The sequence below is a fragment of the Fistularia commersonii genome, chromosome 1 (genome assembly GCF_037954325.1).
Source record: "Fistularia commersonii isolate RoL2024-O1a breed Wild chromosome 1, RoL_Fcom_v1.0, whole genome shotgun sequence".
NCBI classification, from domain to species: Eukaryota; Metazoa; Chordata; class Actinopteri; order Syngnathiformes; family Fistulariidae; genus Fistularia; species Fistularia commersonii.
The window spans coordinates 7,354,739-7,376,764 of record NC_141284.1 but is presented as its reverse complement, the minus strand read 5'-3'; the positions used below and the strand labels follow the sequence as shown (position 1 = coordinate 7,376,764).

The 22,026-nt window shown below is 39.8% G+C and overlaps 1 protein-coding gene across 1 annotated transcript in view; it reads left to right on the top strand.

The window, feature by feature from the left end:
* The window catches only part of LOC147237277 (cadherin-2-like), a 121,794-nt gene that overhangs the window by 66,282 nt on the left and 33,486 nt on the right, over positions 1–22,026 (top strand). The window contains exons 3-8 of the mRNA XM_086146359.1: positions 1,408–1,637; positions 8,875–9,048; positions 10,480–10,635; positions 20,480–20,624; positions 20,728–20,900; positions 21,717–21,854. Of these exons, the coding sequence (XP_086002485.1) occupies positions 1,408–1,637; positions 8,875–9,048; positions 10,480–10,635; positions 20,480–20,624; positions 20,728–20,900; positions 21,717–21,854 (1,016 nt within the window). The remainder of the gene's footprint in view (positions 1–1,407; positions 1,638–8,874; positions 9,049–10,479; positions 10,636–20,479; positions 20,625–20,727; positions 20,901–21,716; positions 21,855–22,026) is intronic.

Genomic DNA, 22,026 nt, shown 5'->3' with positions numbered 1-22,026 from the left:
TTTCCAATTTCAGACTCATAAGTCTATTTGACATTCTTTTCACCTCCAGAACATTCCTAACATTTCCTCCTGCAAAATAACTCCTACATCATTTCTCATCCTGTCTGTACCTTGATAGTACAACTTAAAACCTGTTCCTAAGCTTCTACCCATACTACCTTTCCACCTGTGTATCCAACCCCCTTCTCTGCATCATTTTGACCAACTCTACCTTTTCCTGTCATTGTCCCAATATTCAAAGTCCCTACTCTCAGTCCCAGACCTTTGCCTTTCCTATATATATATATGTATATATATATATATATATATATATATATATATATATATATATACACACACAAACACACACTCACACATATATATATATAAGGTGCAGTGGGATATGATTGTGAGATTAGATTTTATATCAAGTGTCAATTTCAGCGAGGCAACATAACATTGTGAGAAAAACTGAAAAACTGACTTTTTGGTCATTTTCAGTTATCTTGACAGAATTTTTCTTCAGTGCCTGCCTCTCTTCAAGCAGCGTTTTAATTAAACAGCCCAGGCATAAAGTAAATGTGCGGCTGCATCCAATTGGCGGAGACACAGAAACTTGAGGTGGTACAGGTCATGTTTTTTTTTTCAAATATAATGGGTGAACAACAAAGTTAAGAATTATTTTATCACCAAACGATTATGTCATTTAATGTATTCTTTCCGCAACCCAGCATGCAGCTGCGGAAATCACACGCATCTTTGAAAACCTTACAGCCCCTTCCAAATCACAAACACACACCTTCAAAGAAGAGACGGATTCATTTTGCAGACGCTCGTGCTTTGGGGTTATCTCTGAGACTCGGATGTGCTGACACTTGCCGTCAACAGCTTTGTTCTGCATGAGCTGGCTGCATCCACTTGCATCGCACCGTGGACAAACCTTGTGATGATTTCCGGTGAAACGTGGTCACGGTGCTGTGCCCCCCCCCCCCGAGCGTTGCTAAAGCCATTTTCTCTATGAATGTTGCCTAAGCCAGGTAGATAAGTCTAAGAAGTTTAATTCAGTAAAAATCCAAATACCAGGGTCAACTAACTACTTCTAGTTATTTTAATTAGCTATTAGCTCATTGTATATCAACAAAGAAATTTTTGCCATTCAGGGCTCAAGTTTTTTCCTATTTCCTGGAGAATGTGGAGGAAACGAGGATTTCAATTAAGGCTAGATTATCTGTTTTATGACCCAGATGGGACAATTCTACCTGTCTAAATCACATTCTGACATCTTTGACGTACTGAAATCTTGAAATGAAATCAAGAGCTGTGTGTAAAGATGAAGTCACTGGTTGCAGGTTATATTTCGGGAAATTGAGGTGTTCCATTGCACGAAGCTGACACCCCTTTGACCTCTGCCTTTCCATCTCTCTGCAGTGAGCTTCTCGCGATGCAATGGAGGAGAGGTGCAGTTCGACACTGGTGAGGTGTCGGATTTCAGTGTAGGTGAAGATGGTGCTATCCGCACCCTGCGGAGCCTGGACCTAGCAGGAAAAGACAGAGAGGCGGTGGTGGTCTATGCCCGGGACCCACTCACCAAGCAGGTCTGGAAAACCAGGCTCAACATGAACGTCCATCCAAGAGGTGCCAGAGCACTCCCACTGCAGGTAATCCAAAAAAAAAGCTTTTGTTTCATTTAAGGTCCAATCTTATATGCTCTTTGGCTTAGATTAAGCAATTGTCTCATTTGTTTTTATAGTATTATAGTATTATAGTATAAATGTGGTGAAGTTTGACCAACTGTCTACCGCAGGGCTTCTGACTCCTCTTGACTCAGGAGCCACGCTTGGCTCTTTCATCCCTCTGCAGCAGCTTATTGAAAAATTAATTAATCTGTATTTTTAATTAAAATTTATTGTCTTTTAGTATGTTATTTATGTAATTCTAAATCTGAGGATCAAGATGAGCATGTAGCATTAATTAAGTTTTTAAAAATGACACTAACATGAACATTAAAATTCTATTTTTTGTGTTTCTCAAAATTTATTGATGTGCAATTTATTGGGTTTTTACAGCCTCGATGTGCAATGCTGCATGAGTTGCAGGTGAAGAAATCATATTAACCAGATAAAATAAACATTTTAATCACTCATTGTTTTCAAGCATATATTTTAAAGTGTTTGGTGAAATAACTAACTTTTTTATTGAGGTTGGCAGAAGTATACAGCCTTTTTGGTTTGCTGCTGATGGACAATTTTAGTTACTTATTTTTCTTCTTAGTGGGAGGACACAGATGTATTTTCTTTGAAAGTAACCTTGAATTCGACTCTTTGGGGTTTTTAAAATACTTTTGTTGCATGCATAAATTTTATTATGTTTTTTTCTGTAATAGTGTTTTTAATTTTTTTATTTATTTATGTTTTTTTCTTTGGAAAACTGGATCAAATTGCTCTTTGAGCATTTTTTACTGCTACCTCTGACCTGGTTTCATATCTGCTTCATACCCAAGGCAGTGGTTAGTTTATGTGCGATGACCAATTATAAAAATTTAGGCTTCTGTTGGCTGGATGGCTTTGGAGAAACAGGAGGCGAGACTTGAAAGTTGATTGACAGCAACGAGTACTGAGGGAGAACCGAACATGAGGTGGCCATGAAGCACTTTGGACGCCGGCATCTGCGGATGCTGAAATGAAATGGAGGGCCTTGAAAAGGGGAGCAGTAGAAGAGTTAAAAAACCATCTAATTCTAATCTTGCAAATATATTTGATTGGACATTGTGTGGAGAAAAGTCAGTTGATATCCTGAACAATTTCAACAGTAACGTGCCCTCAGCAGTCGGAGACAAAGTTAGCAACTTTGCACATTACAAATCAACTTAAAAGTGAACATTTTGTGTAAGTTTTCCAGTTGGCTGAAGTGAAAAAAACACAATAGATTAAAAAAAACAAGACACACACACCCACACACACAAACATGCGCATGCATTACTCTATGTGCTTCATTGTGAAACAATAATAACAAATGAAGTTGATTGAAGTGTATTGAATTTAATGCAGTCACGTGATGAAGCATTGTTAATTGCAGCCGCAGCCGAACAATGAAAAACAACAATGCAGTTTATTTGCGCCATCTATCTAATACACAGAGCACATATTTGAATTATAATTACTATTATTACATTATTATTTTTGATAATTATTAGAAACATATTGTATATCTCTTTTTCAATCTCATTATATTTCAGTCTCGATGTTATTATATTTATACTGCATATTTTATGCAGACACAACATTGCCAGGGTCTGAACTCAATTATATGTGTATATATATATATATATACATATACGCACACAAACCCACACACAAAAAATATATATACACATATATACCTACATAAATGCTCCCTGCCAAGATTTGCCATGCAGTGAAACACATTATCAGTATAAAAGGGGGGCTCCAGGAAATGGACCCAAGGGATATCCTACTAAAAAATTTACATACTTTTGTTTTGATATGCAATGCAGAAGGACAAAAAGTAGCAAACAACACTGAAAACAAGATAGTTCCAGAGAGAAACAACACACACTATTGGGTCGGTCACACTATAGGGCTATTACTGTGTTATAAAACCCTTTGCAATGCTTTTGCTTTCCTTACACACCAGCTATGCTTTGGGGTGTTTAGACTCTGCGCTTGACATTTAGCAGCACAGAAGAACAAGGGAGGCGACTCATCCTAGTATCAGCCAGATCAGTGTGTCTGTAAAGCCAAAGATGACCATCTGGTCTCTGAGGGGTGAATCCATAGTAATAAAAATACATGTTGACAGTTTAACACGCAAAGAGGGTAACATTGTGTACACATACCTGGTCTACCCAGGAGGAGTGTCACTTTTGACAAGCGGAGGGCTGTTAAACAGTCTGAGCATAATGGCTCTAATTCCACCCACCCCAAGGTCTCGGTATCATCTGATGAACTGTGTACGGATATTAAAATGGGCTCCTCCAGCCCGGTGGGTATGTGGGGTTCAGCCCAAATGCTGATTGCGGAGACAAAGTGAGTCACACAGCCATCTGTTAGTTTTGTTTCACGTGTGATGGTAATAATAAAGCCTCTTCCCCGCATATTTGGACAAGACACTGGCTTTGATTGGCCGCCTGTCTAATCACTGCACTGGAATAGCCAGCTGCCCTATGCTCAAAGCTGCAATCGGTGCCTAGGAAGGGGAGGGCAGAATCTCAGGGAGAGAACAAAGCTGTCAGCCATCTTTCACTTGGAGAATGTAAGAGGAGCAGGCAAGGCAGTTAACAGCAAGTTCCACCAGAGTGGGGGTCAGCCCCATGCCCTTCAATTGATGGGTGGAACTGAGCCCCATTGTCAAGTAAAACCAAGGAGCAAGACAAAACATGCGTCACATTTACAAGGATTACAAATGACTGGACGATCCAACTTCAGATGACGGATGGGCGGGGTGTCATCAGAATTTGGTCTGATGACCCTAAATTGGGCTGGAAGAGCCCATTTTATATATTCTGACTGCAACCATCATCTGTCACAATGTGTGATATCGCTTTAACACCCGTTAAACTGACCCATTCACGATGTCTTTACTTTTGTGGTATCAACACTTGGATGTGAAAAACAAGTTACAAAGGTTTGTTTGCTAAATAGCTAAAGTAATAAAAAAGTAAAATAAAATCAAAAAACATGCACACCTGAAGGGGCAGAAGTGACAACAAAAATTGCATTCACAAAAAATTAGGGGGTAGCAGCATAGTATTGGTTAGTGCCCTGGCCTCACTGCAAGACAGTCCCAGGTCTTTCTATATTAATGCTCTTTTCAATCCATCTAGGTTCCTTCAATTTTTCCCCCACATTCCAAAAACAGAAACTGATGAGGATTAAATTGTCCCAAGGTGTGAGTGACAATTAATTGATGTCTTTCACTGCACCGCTGTGATTGACAATAGAATAGAATAGAATAGAATAGAATAGAATAGAATAGAATAGAATAGAATAGAATAGAATAGAGAATAAGAGGAAAGGCAATAGTCTGGGACTGAGAGTAGGGATCATGAATATTGTGACAATGACAGGAAAAGGTAGAGAGTTGGTTGACATGATGCAGAGAAGGAAGGTGGATATACTGTGTGTCCAGGAGACAAGGTGGAAAAGTAGTAAGGCTAGAAGCTTAGGAGGAGTATGTAAGTTGTACTATCAAGCTATTGACAGATAGAGAAACGTATTTGGAGTTTTCTTGAAGAAAGACTTTGTTAGGAATGTTCTGGGAGTGAAAAGAATGTCCGAAAGACTTATTAGTCTGAAACTGGAAATTGAAGGTGTGATGCTCAATGTTCTAAGTGGCTATGCCCCACAGGTGGGATGTGAGTTAGAGGAGAAGGAGAAGTTCTGGAATGAGTTAGATTAAGTGATATAGAATATACAAAGTGATGAGAGAGTGGAAATTGGTGCAAACTTCAATGGGCATGTTGGTGCTGGAAATAGAGGTGATGAAGAAGTAAGGGCAGGTTTAGTATCCAGGATAGGAATGCAGAGGGACAGATGGTGGTAGACTTTGCAAAAAGGATGGAAATGGCTGTAGTGAACACTTTTTTTTTTCCCGAAAAGACAGGACTTTAGGGTTATTTATAAGAGCGACGGAAGGAGCATGCAATTAGACTTCATCTTGTACAGATGAGGTAACCTGAAAGAGATCAGTGACTGCAAAGTAGTCGTAGGTGAGAGCATAGCCAGACAACATAGGATGGTGGTTTGTAAGATGAAATAAGTCCTGAGATGGATCTAAGAATATCATATTCCGTTTTTTTTTCTAAATTCTGCTTAACATAGATCTTCATCATAAAAGAGGTTGAATGGTTGAATTGTTTTTTTTTAGATTAAAAAAAAATGTTTTTTTTTTTGTTTTTTTTTACGCTTTAACATATCATGTTTGTTAAGGGTTTCGCCTGTTACTCATTTGTTAGTCTAAGCTGCTCATTCTGTAACATCAACCAGTCTGCCCCCCTGCCATCTGTTTCCTATTATTATTCATGCTAAATATTAATAACTGACTGGACTCCTAGTTCCACAGTCATGTTTTGTTTTGCTGGAAGTACATACAACTTCGAGGTTCAACTAGGTACAACAGTAATACCTAGCTTCTTCAAGGATAACTACTGTATAATCCATTCATTGAGTATATGTCACGTATCTTGTGTTTAGGATAAGCAGGGGATATATACACAACTCTCCGTTTACATCAGGTTGACCAGTCATCATGTGATAAACATTCAGTGTCTCATTCCCATACACAGGCCACTTACAGCACTCTGTTGAGCTACTGCATAGTTTCGGATTGTGGGAGGGAGATGGAAAGAACCTCCACAGAATCCAAGCAGGCATAGGGTCAAAACAAAGACTCCTCCAAGAGAAAACCCAGTCATTTGTCAGAACCTGGAACCTCCCCACTGTTAGGCCAAGAACAATTACTGTGCAGTGATTAGGTTTGATGTAAATCTTGTGTTAAACCTCTCTTTTCTGTTTTTTTTAGTACCCCAACATTAAAGACGAGTCGAAACTTTATTATCCTTAAAGATATACCTCCTTAAACATCCTCTGTATTTAGGAGCCTAAGGACATGCATCAACTGTGTGTCCGAATATTGCTTCCCAGCCGCAGCGTTAGTCACAGTGTTAAGGCCATCTGAGACACTGGGCATTATGATAAAACACCTTCGGCAGAATCTGTATTTAAAAAAAAAATGTTTTTGTGATTGGACATGGCAGAGAAATAGAGTAAAAAGCATCAACTCGAGAAAATGAAAGTGTGTAAATACTTGCCTTCCTGCCTCTCGGGTCTGGGAGATAGAAAAATAGGAGGTTGAAAAATAACAGTGAAAAACGGAAATTTAAACAAGACCAACACCAACAGATGCGGAGTGTCTGATCCAAGCCGTATGGCTTTGAATACCCTCCATTTTTTTTCAAGTCCCACTTAGTTGTCATCTCTTCCCTGTACTGTCTGCGGAAACACAGGTTACAGCAAAGGATGCTGAAGGGATTTTGGCGAGAAAGCAAGACTGCTGGCAGTTGGGGCAGATGTGGTTTTAAGTGCGATGACAGTGGAAAAACAATGTGAAAAGGTTAGCATTGATGTTGTTATAGGAACTGGAAAATACTTTTCTTAGAGAAGAACAAAGTACACCTTCCCTAAGGTTTTTCCCTGACTGAAAAGAAGCCTTCACTCTGGCTTTAAACCTGCAATCTGTTGATGTTAGCTTGTATAAGATAGTGAAGGATTGTTCACCCTGTTGGCTGATGGATAATTTTCGAACCCACTCCCCCACCATCACAGCCCTTTCATAAAGGGTCCTTTCTATATGGTTCTGCATAACCATCTAGGTTAACATCTTAGGCTGTTGCAGCTGCCACTGTGGTTTGGTGCAAATGGTATTTTTTGGGCGAGATACCAAAGTTCATTACTCAAGAATTTAAGCAGAATTTACCAAAAGCAGCATCCATTTTCATGCTTCCCGTTATTTCAGAAACTTCACAATTTGCTGTTTTTTTTGGTAAGAGTAGGAGTGACTTGAACACCTTGAACACTTTCTCACTCCCAATGTGCCATGGTCTGATGAATGGTAAAGGTATCCTTAACCGCAAATACTGACGCATTACATCTCCTTTCTGGTCATTTTTCGACAAACCTGGAAAAAAAGATGTTTCAGGTGCACCAGGTGCACTGAAAAATGATGAGAAAGGGGTGTCAGTATGTGACACGAGCTTGGAGTGAGAATATATAGTTCCATTACCAGTTTAAAATTGATTCCTGACAGCAAACTGACTGAACAAACTGTGTTCGAGATGAAGACCCCATGATTTCCCCATTTTTTAATTTTTTTTTTGTATTAGTTTTAATATGTTGAATTGGTGTTTGAATGTAATCATACCTGGATAAATGGCCTATATCTCCAGTTGATTGATTTGTTTTTTAGACAGCCTTGTGGTCTAAATATGATATAAAGATAAATATATTTAAATTAAAAAAAAAAAAAAAAATGAAATGCAAATAAAAGCCTTTCTTGGTTTCGGTTTTATTTGATTTTTTCTTCATTCATTTTCTATTATCGCATGTTCCTATATTCATAGGACTAAATAATTTAGAGTAATATGGTAATTTTCGGTCAGAAAAGATTTTTTGTTTCATCTGCACAGTTAAGAGTTTTATTTGTAATTAGTTAGTGACCATGTTAATATTCCTTTTTCCTCACAAATAACAATGTGGCTCATCAATCCATATAATATCCTGTGGATATGCTGTGGATATTTTTTGCACTGCACTTAACAAGTGGCAACATAAGCTGTTGTTAACATTGTAAGCAACACGCCACTTTATAAAGGTATATTAAGAATCACCCCCAGATCATCCTACCCTACTCACACCCCCCAAGGTCACCGCAAGCGACTTCACAAGCATGAATTAGCCATCCCTCCATTCTTTATGAGTCTCTGTGAATCCTGCAGTGAAGCTCCTTCGGTGACCAGTCATGCGGATATGTGGCTATAGCAGGACACATATACACATAGTATCCCGCACGTATGCAGTCACGCACACACGTGCGACACACACACACACACACACACACACACACACACACACACACACACACACACACAAACACACACGCACACACACACACAAACACACGCGCACACACACACACAGTGACAGGTGGTGGTCATTTATTAGACAGACTATAATGAGAGCATTAATCCAAGCCAGTGCAATGAGGTCAGAAACACCCTGAGACACATCGCTTTCCCAGCAACTCTGTCTCATGCTGTGTGTTTACAAGTGTATGTATGTGTGTGGCATGGTGTATAATGCTTCTTTACTGTCTCTGCAGGTGAAACCCAGCGATGCAACCCTGACTCAGCAGGTACCAGAGATCTTGTTTCCATGGCGCAGCATGGTTGTCAGGGGCGATGGCACTCTAAGGCGGGTGAAGAGGGACTGGGTCATTCCGCCTATCAACGTCCCAGAGAACTCACGCGGACAATTTCCCGAGGACCTTGTCAGAGTAAGACACGTATACACTCTCACATACAAACATCCCCACACTCATACAAAAAAGTGGGTGACTTCCTGTTGCTGTGGGGACCCTTCACCAGCTCACCCAACTGCGAGGAAACTGTATTTATTGCATATGTTCAAGAGAAATAACCAACAACAATGGCCTATAATTTCTTAGCCCTTCTAAAACATTAACACCAAGACCGAAATGAATGGAGTGTAGCGTTAAAAGTTCAGCTTTTAAGAGCATTAAAAGTGCTATTATGCTACTATGCCAAGGATGCACAGTGGAGCAAGGCCACACAGTCATTATTAAAAAAAAAAGAATAAAAAGAGCCACTTTTGTACGGAAATCTGAAGATGACATTAAAACTAGATGGAGCATTCTTAATCTAGGGGCTCAGCAGCTGGGCACCCACCCCTACCAAATGGTGTCTTACTTAAGTAATAACAGAGGTTGATTCAAGGGCGACCGGACATTTCCCACCCACAGGACATCCTCACCACTGATACTGAAGGGGAGCCTTTGACCACCAGGGTGTCATTGTCAGGTTGATTGACACGGCCTGGTTCCTTGGTGCTCCCGGCTGTTGTAACCACCATAGATGGGGGTCCTGCAGCGCTAAATGTAAATGGTTGTTAAGTTTTCTGTGGGAGGAATCCAAGTATGGTCTTGGTTGGGATCCATCGTGTCACAGATCTTCTCCATCCTTATTTGGTTTGGTTGCTCTCTCGTTTGACAGAGATACAATCAATCGTTCATCTGTCGCAGCTTCTGTCCAAAACACATGGTCCTTGGATCCTTTTTTTCGCTTCTTCTCTCCATGAGCTGTTTCCTGTCAAAGAAAGTGGCATTTGATCCATTCAGTGATAAGACTAGAAGTGTTTTTTTATTTTCACTTTCAAAATTTAACTTACATAAAATAACAATAAGAACAATAATATTAACAACATTATTTATAATAATAATAATAATAATAATCATAATAATAATAATGATAATGGGTAGCCTCCCCATCCTGTATACTCATGGATCTTTCGTTAGCATGTTTGAATGAAGATGTGAGAAGGTAGGTCAAAATAGTTAATTTATGAAACTCCTAAGTCCCCTTCCAAAAAAGCATTTGTGTAATGTTATTATATATATATATATATATATATATATTTGCTCACGGGATAACCAAACTCTTTAGAGGTTTTGCTGATATGATGTTCTATTACAACTTTTTTGACAGAAAAAAAATAGCTTCCATTACTGTAAGTTGTCATTGTCTGGGGTAAGTAAATAAATAATGAATAAATAACTAAATGAAAATATCCCAGGCATTCTCCTGTTTGTTAACACATCCAAATGATGTTGTCCATGTGGTGTTTCACCTTGTTTGACTTATGGACCTCTTCTCGGGGGTTCCTAAACACGTTCCCTGTCTTTCTCCAGATCCGCTCTGACAGAGACAAGAACCGAATGCTGCGCTACAGTGTGACGGGTCCTGGCGCCGACCAGCCTCCTACTGGCATCTTCATCATCAACCCCATCTCCGGCCAGCTGTCAGTCACCAAGCCACTGGACAGAGAGCACATCTCTAATTTCCATGTAAGTCACCCCCCCACACACACACACCACAATATATGTACACAATCTGACTTAATAAAGACATGCATTTTTTTGAGACAGGTCTCACTGTGTGTGTAGTGTGTTTGTGTGCACAGTACATGTGAACTTTAATGTGTCTTCAGGTTTTTTTTATACAGTATATTGACATCTATTTGCGGTTAGTGTGTTTCCCTTTAATAGCATTTTTTCCTTTATTTTCTAATTCATCTCTTAAAAAACCTGTGCTTTCTTTTTTAAATATTTATTTAGTTTTTTCCGAGCTGATGCCATAATTTTAACTGTGTCGATGCACCAGATGAGCGTTGAGATGACAAGAGTAAAAGGTGACAACGTGCTTAACGCTAATGCTCTAGCACACAGCTGTAGTCACATGTTAATAACATATTAGTTACCAGTGAATGTTGCAATGCCTGGGGCCAGCAGATAAAGTTTTTGTCTTCACCACAGAAAAAAGAAGAGTGTTGACAATATTGTTTGTTGACAAATTTATTAATGCAGAATAGGGAAATGTATTTGCCAGTAGGGCCATATTGGCATATATTTAAAAGTAACTGACTATGTTTTGGTCAGTTGGAAAAGAGCAAAGGTTTTTTTGTTGAGATGAAAATTATACCAGTGTCAACACACACCATGGCAGTGATGATCTTCTGTCTTCCAGGTCATCATTAGCAAAGAAAAATAGAGAAATAAAAAAACAAATAAATACATTTGCAACTTGGATTTCTCTCTAGTCCCTTCAACAAGAAATTAAAACCGAAAAAAAATGTTTTTTGCTGAACACAGAGTGTATATGTCTAAGTGTCTGTAGTATTTAATAAGATAAAACATTTAGATATAGTTTACTCTCCCTTTCGACTAATACTGAATTTCATCAGCGGTTCTCATTATTTTTTTTTGTTTTGTTTTAACTTTCAGTGTTAAAGATGGAGATCCCAAATGTCACATAATTTCAAGTTGCACAATAAGAAGTAAGATATCCCATTAATATACTGTAAAAATACAAATAAGCACCTATTAAAGATGACTTGATTGATACCTGTGCAATAGTGGTATTTTTTGATATAAGCAACTTCTAGGGTACAAACACTTCCTCGTTGCACCTGATTGAGAAAAGGCTCTGATAGGCTTTTCATTTGTCGGTTTCAAACCTGAGCAAAGCAGGCGATGTAAACCTTGTCTGAGGAATTTCTTCAATCATGAAATTATAAATCATGAAAATAGATTAAATTAAATCATGTAAAAACAAATAAAAACTAAAATCCAATAAAATAAAATAAGATGGAATAGATAAAAATGAATTAAAATAAAATTAAAATCAAATTGAATTAGATTAAAAGGATTAAAGGATTCTCTGTAGAGTTAACATGTAAATATGTCCCTATTGTCTCTTGTGTCAAAAACTTTTGTCAGGTTAACTGGATAAATCCAATCAGTGTGAATGTATGTCTGTATGTGTTGCCTTTTGACCAACAAGTGTCAACCCTGCTTATTGTCCAAGGTTAGATGACCATGTGTGCTGAATAAGCGTTTTAGATAATGAATAAATTAATGTCTACCATTTGCATTCCCTTAACATTTCAAGACCTAGATTTGAGGAGTTACCCTACTTTATCTATGTCAGCAGGCACAAACCGCTATGTGTCACCGTCCAGATACCCCGCATTGTTATCAGAATACATTGCAGCCCCATTTTCTAGAACGATAAAGAAGAATGGCAGAAGCTATAGAACCAGGAGGCATGTACTATTACTCATAGTGAATTCTGCCTAAGTGAAGTTGAACTCACATACTCAGGGACTGCTGGTACACGTGCACAAACCTAGTAATCTTCAATCATATCTCCACAAAATAGTGCTGTGTAACTGGCTTTGAACTTTCTTAAAAAACAGGTAGAAGAGCAGCGCTGGGTTCAGAACTCCTTATTTCATTATGGAGGCGCAGATGGAACCATCGTGCTTTACTGGAATGACACAAAACTGAAGAAATACAATAAACTCAGCAAGAAAAACTAATGACAGCAATAATTGCTGATTGTATCTTGGTCATGGCTGGAGCTTGCTGCGTCTACCGTTACAGATCCAATTGCTTTTGTTTCGAGCATGTCAGTCTTGCGAGCACATCAGTGTTGCAAGCATGTCACTCCTAGCAGGTCGGTCTCCTGCTGGGGCCCCACATTATGATGTTGAAAAGACAGAGGTTCTGCAGTCTTGAAATGTCCGGTCAATTCAATATAGTCTTTATCATATGGAGGAGACCGAGCAATCATCTCTAACAACAGAGTGTTTTTCCAAACCCACTCATAAGAAAATACCCCCCTCCCCCAATATCACCTGCTTTTTAGCAGCTTTTTTGAATATAACATCATCCTGTTCCTCACCCACCCCTCCCATCTGGCTGCCGCATGTCTGGGGCACAGGCCAGCAAAAATTTTACCTCCGGGAAGAGGTTTGGGAGGCCGCTGGACGATGACCAAGAAAAAGATAAAAAAGTAAAAGACACATATAAAACATTTTTTACATCCTGTGTCAGAAGGTAGCACCAGTATATGGCTAAATTAAGTCAAATTTGATAATTTATCTTTTAGTAATCCCTGTGGGGAAATTCATTCCTTGTAATTAATCTATCATGGATGAACCATGAGCAATATACTGCTATCCACCAGGGCAAGGGGAGCAGTTAGGGGTCCAGTGTCAAAAACACTTCGACACAATGGGGGGAGCCAGGAATTGAACCAGGCATGTTTGGTTCCAAAGACGATTGCTCTACCTCCTGCTCTCCAAAGCATGAAAGAATATGCTTTATTCCTAAAATATAGATGTGGATATAGATTAGTATTGCTGTCACATCAATCAAGCCCACTCACGGATCAGGGGGATTTTGATGTACTGTATAACCCACATAACCTCATATTAATTCATAATTCCTTTGATCACTTGGTCTGGTTGATGTTTCTCTGTTTTCTTTCAGTCAAGGACATTTTTTTTTTGTAATTTTTTTGTTTATCTGTGTTTCATGAGTCTTATTTTCTTTACCCCCACCCCACCCCAAAAAAAAGGATATCCAGTAGCAGTGATGTATAATTAGAAACCGGCCCAGTAACCAGCCTAATGTGGATGTCGATATAAAAACCTTTGGATGGTGTGGTGCAGGACGTAGAGCGTTGTCTTTGGAACCGAACATCCTTGTTTGACTCCAGCTTGTCAAAGTGTTGTTGAGCAAGACACTGAACTGCTCCCCTGGTGCTTGTGGACATCATGCCTACTGCTCATGGTTTATCCACGGGTTAATTGCAGAGAGCGGGATTATCAAAGGATAAACTATTTATAAATGTTTCAGAAGTAGGTTCTGAAGTAACACAATCTGTCTTAAAAAATCCAGACCATATTGAGAACATCATATGGTTTACCTCCGAGGGTGACTGCCTCACTTGACTGGTGAATCCCACCCCCCTTCCTGAACCCCACTGTTTGTATTTCATCCTCGCTGTCACTCTCCTTTAGATACCTGTAAATTCTTTCTCAGTGTGGTGAGATGAAGATGAAAAAAAATCTTCGTAAAAACATCCTTAATATCTAATACAGTCACATCCACCTAAAAGAAGCTAGTGTAACCTTTTGATCTGAGGGAATGTGCACACACTCACACACATACCACACAAACACATACAAGTCGCAGCAGGGTGATTTACATTTAAGCCGGTTGATGAATATTCATGTGATTGGATGTAGTTGTCAGAACTCTGAGCTGGGATCAGACGACATGTTTATTCATGAGACAGGTTCTGCCTCCGTCATAGCCCAATATACGGATGCGACATGCACTGTAAATGAATTGCCTATTGGGTGCGGGGGTCGAAGGCCGATAGCTGTATTCATCATCTCTTGCCATTTAATGTGTAATAAATCAATCCTGCTGTCAGGACTCTTTGTAATAGGAGAAAGCAGATATTACAAAGCAGATTCTTTATTTCAAAGTAACATTAAAAGCATTGAAGTCAGATAAATACAGTGCGTCCTCCCTTCCTGCACTCGATGAAGGTTTTTATTTCGCTGTTGTATATTTGAGCTGATTTTGAAGGATTACGATGTGTTCAGTTGCATAGCTTCCCTGTAAAAGCTTATCTAGCACCGGGACTTCCAACCTGTTCAGTTTGATGTGCTGCCACACAGCTATTATACCCGTTTTACAATGGATAAAATAAAAAGAAAGATAACAATGCTAAAATCCACGAAAGGTAGATTTTTTTTTTCTTCCAGTGAGAAAGGGAAAATCTGCTTTGATTCCAACATGTCATATGACTCCAGTCAAAACTGTTTATCACGGAGACCTAAGATCTGCTGTGACACAAATATAGCACGTAGGTAGATGAGCTAATTTTCACCCCTTTCACAGCCTGCTGCCTACGCCATCAATATCATAAACACATCTTTTCAGCCTGTCCACTCTCCGATGCTGCTGTGAAACCACATAGTCAGAAGTCAGCTTACACTATGTTTTTTCATTTGATTTTTTTTTTTTTTTCAATGATATGCAAATGAAGAGAGCTACATTGCTGTCAGCTGCCAATGTGCCATTTATCATTCCAGTGTTTTTAAAGGCACTAGTATATTGATGGGCATTTGATTCTCAAAATTGATGATTTTATTATTTGGTCTTTATTATTTTACTATGTGGTCATCCAAAAAAAAAGTTTTCAAGTAAAGGTTCAAAGTGCAATTAAATTGCAGCTGGATTTATCACACAATTATCATATGAATAGCGGTAATTGTTGAGTTTCAAATCAAGATATAGTGTATTAAGATCTTTATTATGATTCATGTATTCGTTTAGTGCTTCGATACCCGTACAAATGGCTTATGTCAGCTCAGCTCAGAAAAAACTCTAGATTATCTTTCAACACTTTTTAACTTGACTCAGACTCAGCTTATTCTCAACATACATGTGCTAGAACACTAGATGCTCAAGGCTCCACTTTACCACAAGAATTAGGGTCTTGTCCACAAGTCTGACTCCCGCTTGGAAGCATAATCTTAAATTACATAAAATTGCAATGGTTGCATTAAAGGTGCTGATTAAAAACTAGCTTTTACGCATCTCCATCTAACCCTATTCTCTGTATCCTCTCTCACACCAACTACCTTCATATCCTCTCTCACTACGTCCATAAACCTTTTCTTTGGTCTTCCTTGAGACCTCTTGCCTGGCAGCTCCAATTCCAGCATCCGTCCATTCCCTATCCCTCCTCTGCACATGACCAAACTATCTCAGTCTGGCTTCTCTGACCTTCTCTCCAAAACATCTAACATGTGCTGTTCCTCTGATAGACTCATTCCTGATCCTATCCATCCTGGTCACTCCCAAAGAGAACCTCAACATCTTCATCTCTGCAACCTCTAGTTCTGCCTGCTGTCTTTTGGTCATTGTAACTGTTTCTAGTCCATACATCATCGCTGGTCTCACCACTGTCTTGTACACCTTTCCTTTTATTCTGGCTGAAAGTCTTCTATCACATGGTACCCCTGACACTTTTCTCCAGCCATTCCAACCTGCTTGGACCCGTCTCTTCACCTCTTTTTCCACACTCTCCGTTGCTCTGGACTGTTGACCCTAAGTACCTGAAATCCTCCAGCTTCTTGATCTCCACTCCCTGTAGCCTCACCATTCCACCTGAGTTCCTCTCATTCACACTCATATATTCTGTCTTGCTGCGACTAACTTTCATTCCTCTCCTTTCCAGAGCATACCTCCACCTCTCTAGATTTTCCTCTACCCGTTGTCTGCTCTCACTACAGATCACAATGTCATCCGCAAACATCACGGTCCATGGGGATTCCTGTCTAACCTCATCTGTCAGCCTATCCATCACCATTGTGAACAAGAAGGGGCTCAGAGCTGATCCCTGATGGAGTCCCACCTCCACCTTGAACTTCTCTGTTACCCCTACAGCACACGGTATCAGTGTCTCACAGCTAGCATACATGTCCTGCACCAGTCTAACATACTTCTCTGCCACTCCAGACTTCCTCATACAACACCAGAGCTCCTCTCTTGGCACCCTGTCATATGCTTTTTCTAGGTCTACAAAAACGCAATGCAACTCCCTCTGACCTTCTCTGTATTTTTCTATTAGCATTCTCAACGCAAATACTGCATCTGTAGTACTCTTCCTAGGCATGAAGCCATACTGCTGTTCACAAATGCTGACTTCTGCTCTCAGTCTAGTTTCCACTACTCTTTCCCATAACTTCATTTTATGGCTCATCAACTTAATCACTCTATAGTTGCCGCAATTCTGCACATCCCCTCTATTCTTAAAAATGGGCACCATCACACATCGCACATCATCAGGACCAACTGCTTTTCCACTCTTCATCCTCTTCAATGCTTTCCTCACTTCACTTTTACTAATTTGTGATACTTAGTGGTCTACAGTAGTCCCCTCTTCTACCCTTGCCTCTCTTTCATTTTCCACATTCATCAGCTCTTCAAAGTACTCTTTCCATCTTCCCATCACTCTTCTAGCATCAGTCAATACATTTCCCTCTCTGTCCTTAATCACCCGGACCTGTTGTACATCCTTTCCATCTTTATCTCTTTGTTTCGCCAACCCATATAGATCATTCTCACCCTCCTTGCTATCCAACCGAGCATACAAGTCATCGTACGCCCTTTGTTTTGCCTTTGCTACCTCTATCTTTACCTTTCGCAGCATCTCCCTGAACTCCTGTCTGTTCTCTTCAGTTCTCTCAGTATCCCACTTCTTCTTCGCTAACCTCTTTCTCTGTATATACTCCTGCACTTCCTCATTCCACTACCAAGTCTCCGTATCTACTTTCCTTCCAGATGACACACCAAGTACTCTTCTACCTGTCTCCCTGATAACACTAGCTGTAGTTGTCCAATCATCTGGAAGCTCACCCTGACCACCCAGACCCTTTCTCAACTCCTCCCTGAAAACCACGCAACACTCCTCCCTTTTCAGCTTCCACCACTTTGTCCTGTGCTCTGCCTTTGTCCTCTTTATCTTCCTTGTCACCAGAGTCATCCTACAAACCACCATCCTATGCTGTCTGGCTACACTCTCACCTACAACCACTTTGCAGTCACTGATCTCTTTCAGGTTACCTCATCTATACAAGATGTAGCCTACCTGCGTGCTCCTACCTCCGCTCTTATAAGTTGCCCTATGTTCCTGTTTTTTTTCTGGAAAAAGGTGTTCACTACAGCCATATCCATCTTTTTTGCAAAGTCTGCCACCATCTGTCCCTCTACATTTCTATCCTGGATACCAAATTTCCCCATCACTTCTTCATCCTCTCTATTGCCTTCACCAACATGTCCATTGAAGTCTGCACCAATTACCACTCTCTCATTTCTGGGAATATTCTGCATCATTTCATCTAACTCATTCCAGAACTTCTCCTTCTCTTCAGATTCACATCTCACCTGCGGGGCATAGCCACTAACAACAGTGAGCATCAAACCTTCAATTTCCAATTTCAGACACATAAGTCTATCTGACATTCTTTTCACCTCTAGGACATTCCTAACAAACACTTCCTTCAAGATAACTCCTACTCCATTTCTCTTCTTGTCAGTACCATGATAGTACAGCTTAAAGCCTGCTCCTAAGCTTCTAGCCTTACTACCTTTCCACCTGATCTCCTGGACACACAGTATATCCACCTTCCTTCTCTGCATCATGTCAACCAACTCTCTACCTTTTCCTGTCATAGTCCCAATATTCAGAGTCCCTACTCTCAGTCCCAGGCTCTTTCCTTTCCTCCTCTCTCTCTGCTTCCGAACACGCACTCCTCCTCTTCTTCTTCTTGTTCTTTGACCCACAGTAGCCCAATTTCCATTAGTACCCTGTAGGTCATCAGTACCAATGGCGGTCGCTGTTAACCTGGTCCGCGACCGATCCGGTATGTTATAGTTTGCATGTTTGGTTTTGGCAAAAGTTTTACGCTGGATGCCCTTCCTGACGCAACCCTCTGCATTTATCCGGGCTTGGGACCGGCACAGGGAGACACTGCTCCGTGCCCCCCAAAGGCAGGCTTGGAGAGACACAGGCCAGTGCCGCCCTGAGGCTGCATTATATATATATATATATATATATTATTTATTTATTTTTCTTAATGTAGCTGATTCAGTCTCCCAGAATCCACCCTGAGGCCACATAACAGGGTCTGAAGTCACTGCTCGAAAACGACAACACTTCCCAGTGGAAAAACATGGCAGAATTCAAGTGTAAAAATCTTGACAAAGCAAGAATTTAGGAAACAATTAAATGATAAAATGTGTTATTAATCAGACATACAAACACAATTGTATCTCTAGAGTTGCAATCTTGATTTATTCATCAGACCACAAAAATGAAACATTTGTCGTATCACTATGGAATTCTATGTAAATATTCCCGCGGTCTGTCAAATGAGTTCTGATGACTTTGGTGTTGGTCTGCTCTGGCATCACCATGCACCCGCATTTGCGATGTGATTTTTTTTTGTCCTCGTTTTGTGGCTTTATATTCCCCTGAGTGCGTTTTACATGTGTCTAGATTTTGATTTTTTTACCGCTATTATCATCCTGTCTGAATTTTTTGAACGACTAGTGTATAAAAAATAATGTTAAGCAACTGTAAATGGTGGTTGTTAATACATTTTGGTGTTCTAAACACTGAATCAAAAATGTTTGTTAATACTTTTACTTTTCCTCAAAAATACTTCATTATGATTTTTTTCAAAGCAGCATGAGTCATTTATGATGAAATTTCACAATGTGGCAGGCAAAGTTACGCCATCAGAATGTGCTTCTTGACTTATTGTACTTCTTACCAAATGCACAGCAGGAGGGATGCAGGAATGCATCACAGATGGACCAGGCATATGTCTATTACATCTCTTTTCCCAGGAGCGAAATTCCCCTATAATTTAAAAAACAGCGCTTCCCAACCACTGACATGATTTTGATGCAATGTCCTCATCTTTGTCATGTGGGAAGTGCTGCTATGAATAACCAGACAGAAATATCTCAACAGAACAAGAGGGGAACCATTGCTATATGGTAGGAGTGCCTTCCCATGTCCCCATGTGTTCCCTGCACCTCAGTATGCTCTTGCAGCCAATCCAAGAGTCTGCATCCTGCATGGTCCTTATAACTATCCAAATGAAAAAAATTAAATTAGAGATTTGGGCTTTTATGAAAAAGGAAACCTCCTTAGGATGTCAAAATATCCCATTATGTATAAAACAACAAACAATGGACTCTTAAGCTAGAGGAATAAATATTTATAAATAAATATTTTGTCATCCCTAAACCTAAATGTTGTTTTGGAAAGAGTTAGGATATCTGAGGGAGGTCACTGTTTACCACAGGTTTAATCCCATGCCAATTTTGCATCAGTCCTACATCAGAGACTGGCGGTTTTGAGTAGATGATAGCTAATTTGTCAAACTTGACAGACACTGTAGCCAATTTTAGCCAACAAAAGCTGGCTGAAGTCCAACACCCTCTATACTGCCCAGAATTATAGCTCAATATTATTAAGTTATACTTAATAAGCATTTGGAATGATCAAGACCCAGTGGGTTTCTCCATTTTTTTCCAAGTGAGCAAAGTTAATTACCAAAAGCAAAGAAGGGAATGTCATGTGGTTTTGACTTTTAATGACTGTTGATGGTGAAAATACACTGCCATTATTTTCAAAGTTGACTAGTAATCCATTCTTCAATGAAGCTCAAAAAACATTTTAAAAAGGGAATGGATTATTTACTCGACAACCATGAAGTCTTTAATATTGGAGCGTGTTTTGTGTGTGCAGTTACGAGCCCATGCCGTGGACCTGAATGGAAATCAGGTGGAGAACCCCATCGACATTGTCATCAATGTCATTGACCAGAATGACAACAGACCAGAGTTCACACACACTGTCTTTAATGGCTCCGTTCCTGAGGGATCGAAGCCTGGTATATACATGCACACACAAACACACACACATACCTAACTCTTAGATGTATTCATAGGCATACTGACATAGCTATGCCGACTTGTGTTGCCTCTCTCCCATAGGATCCTTTGTGATGACAGTTACAGCAGTGGACAAGGATGATCCAAAAACAGCCAATGGGATGCTGCGATACAAGATTCTGTCCCAGAGTCCCCAAGGCCCCTCATCCAACATGTTCACTATTAACAACAGGACTGGTGACATAATCACTGTGGCAGCAGGCCTCGACCGGGAGGTGTGTGTGTGTGTGTGTGTGTGTGTGTGTGTGTGTGTGTGTGTGTGTGTGTGTGTGTGTGTGTGTGTGTGCGTGTGTGTGTGTGTGTGCGTGCGTGTTTTGTGTATCTGTTTGTGTGTGTGTGTCATGCTAATGTAATGCTCCACAGCCTGTGACTGACTGCCTGGCCCGCAGTGATTCTGACAGTGTAACAACAGCTTGTAGCTTTTTTTAGTCAGAATCTTACATCAGTTGATCTGTCATGCCTCCAAGCGCTCGCCATTTCCACACCAACAAAAGGCTTTAATTGTATAATATTTTGCACTGAAGCGGTGTGAGGGGTTTGGGGGGTGGGGGCACGTTTATCTGACAAAACTTTTTACTTCATCTTCAAAGTTGCGTGATGTTGAAAATTTGCGAAACAGCTTTTTCACTTAACTCCGGTCTGTTTCATCTTTGTCTAATCAGACCATCTCATCAAGATTAACTTTTTTTTAATCATCATAGGGATTTGAGACCTGGGAACAAGAAACATAATGAAATAATGGCAAAATTAAATTAGAAAAAAAATCATTATACTATGCTTGTAGATCAAGTTTTTCCTTTAATTCATTTTTTTTATCTGCTACTTTAAACAAACAAATGTCAACCAAATTATAAATATTTTCTACAGAATCTCTCTGTGAAAAGGGCCAATTGTTGGGATCTGTGGATTTATAACTACTCAATCATTCTGACTAACTATTGTTTAAACAACATTTGACAAAACATTGAGCACAGTTAGTTAATGTCTGTTTCCATAGGTCCACACTCTTCATTTCATTCCTACTCCCACAGAAAGTCACCCAGTATACCCTGATCATTGAGGCCACTGACATGGAAGGAAACCCCACCTACGGTCTGTCTAACACAGCCACCACCAATATCAGGATTACAGATGTCAACGACAACCCGCCTGAGTTCACTACTGACACAGTACGTTGGTGCACAACACACACACTCACACACATATATATATATATATATATATATATATATATATATATATATATATATATATATATATATATATATATACAGCAATCTGAAAGATAGATTTTTTGTATTCTTCAAAGAAATATATTGGTGGAGGTAGATGGTGTGGGAA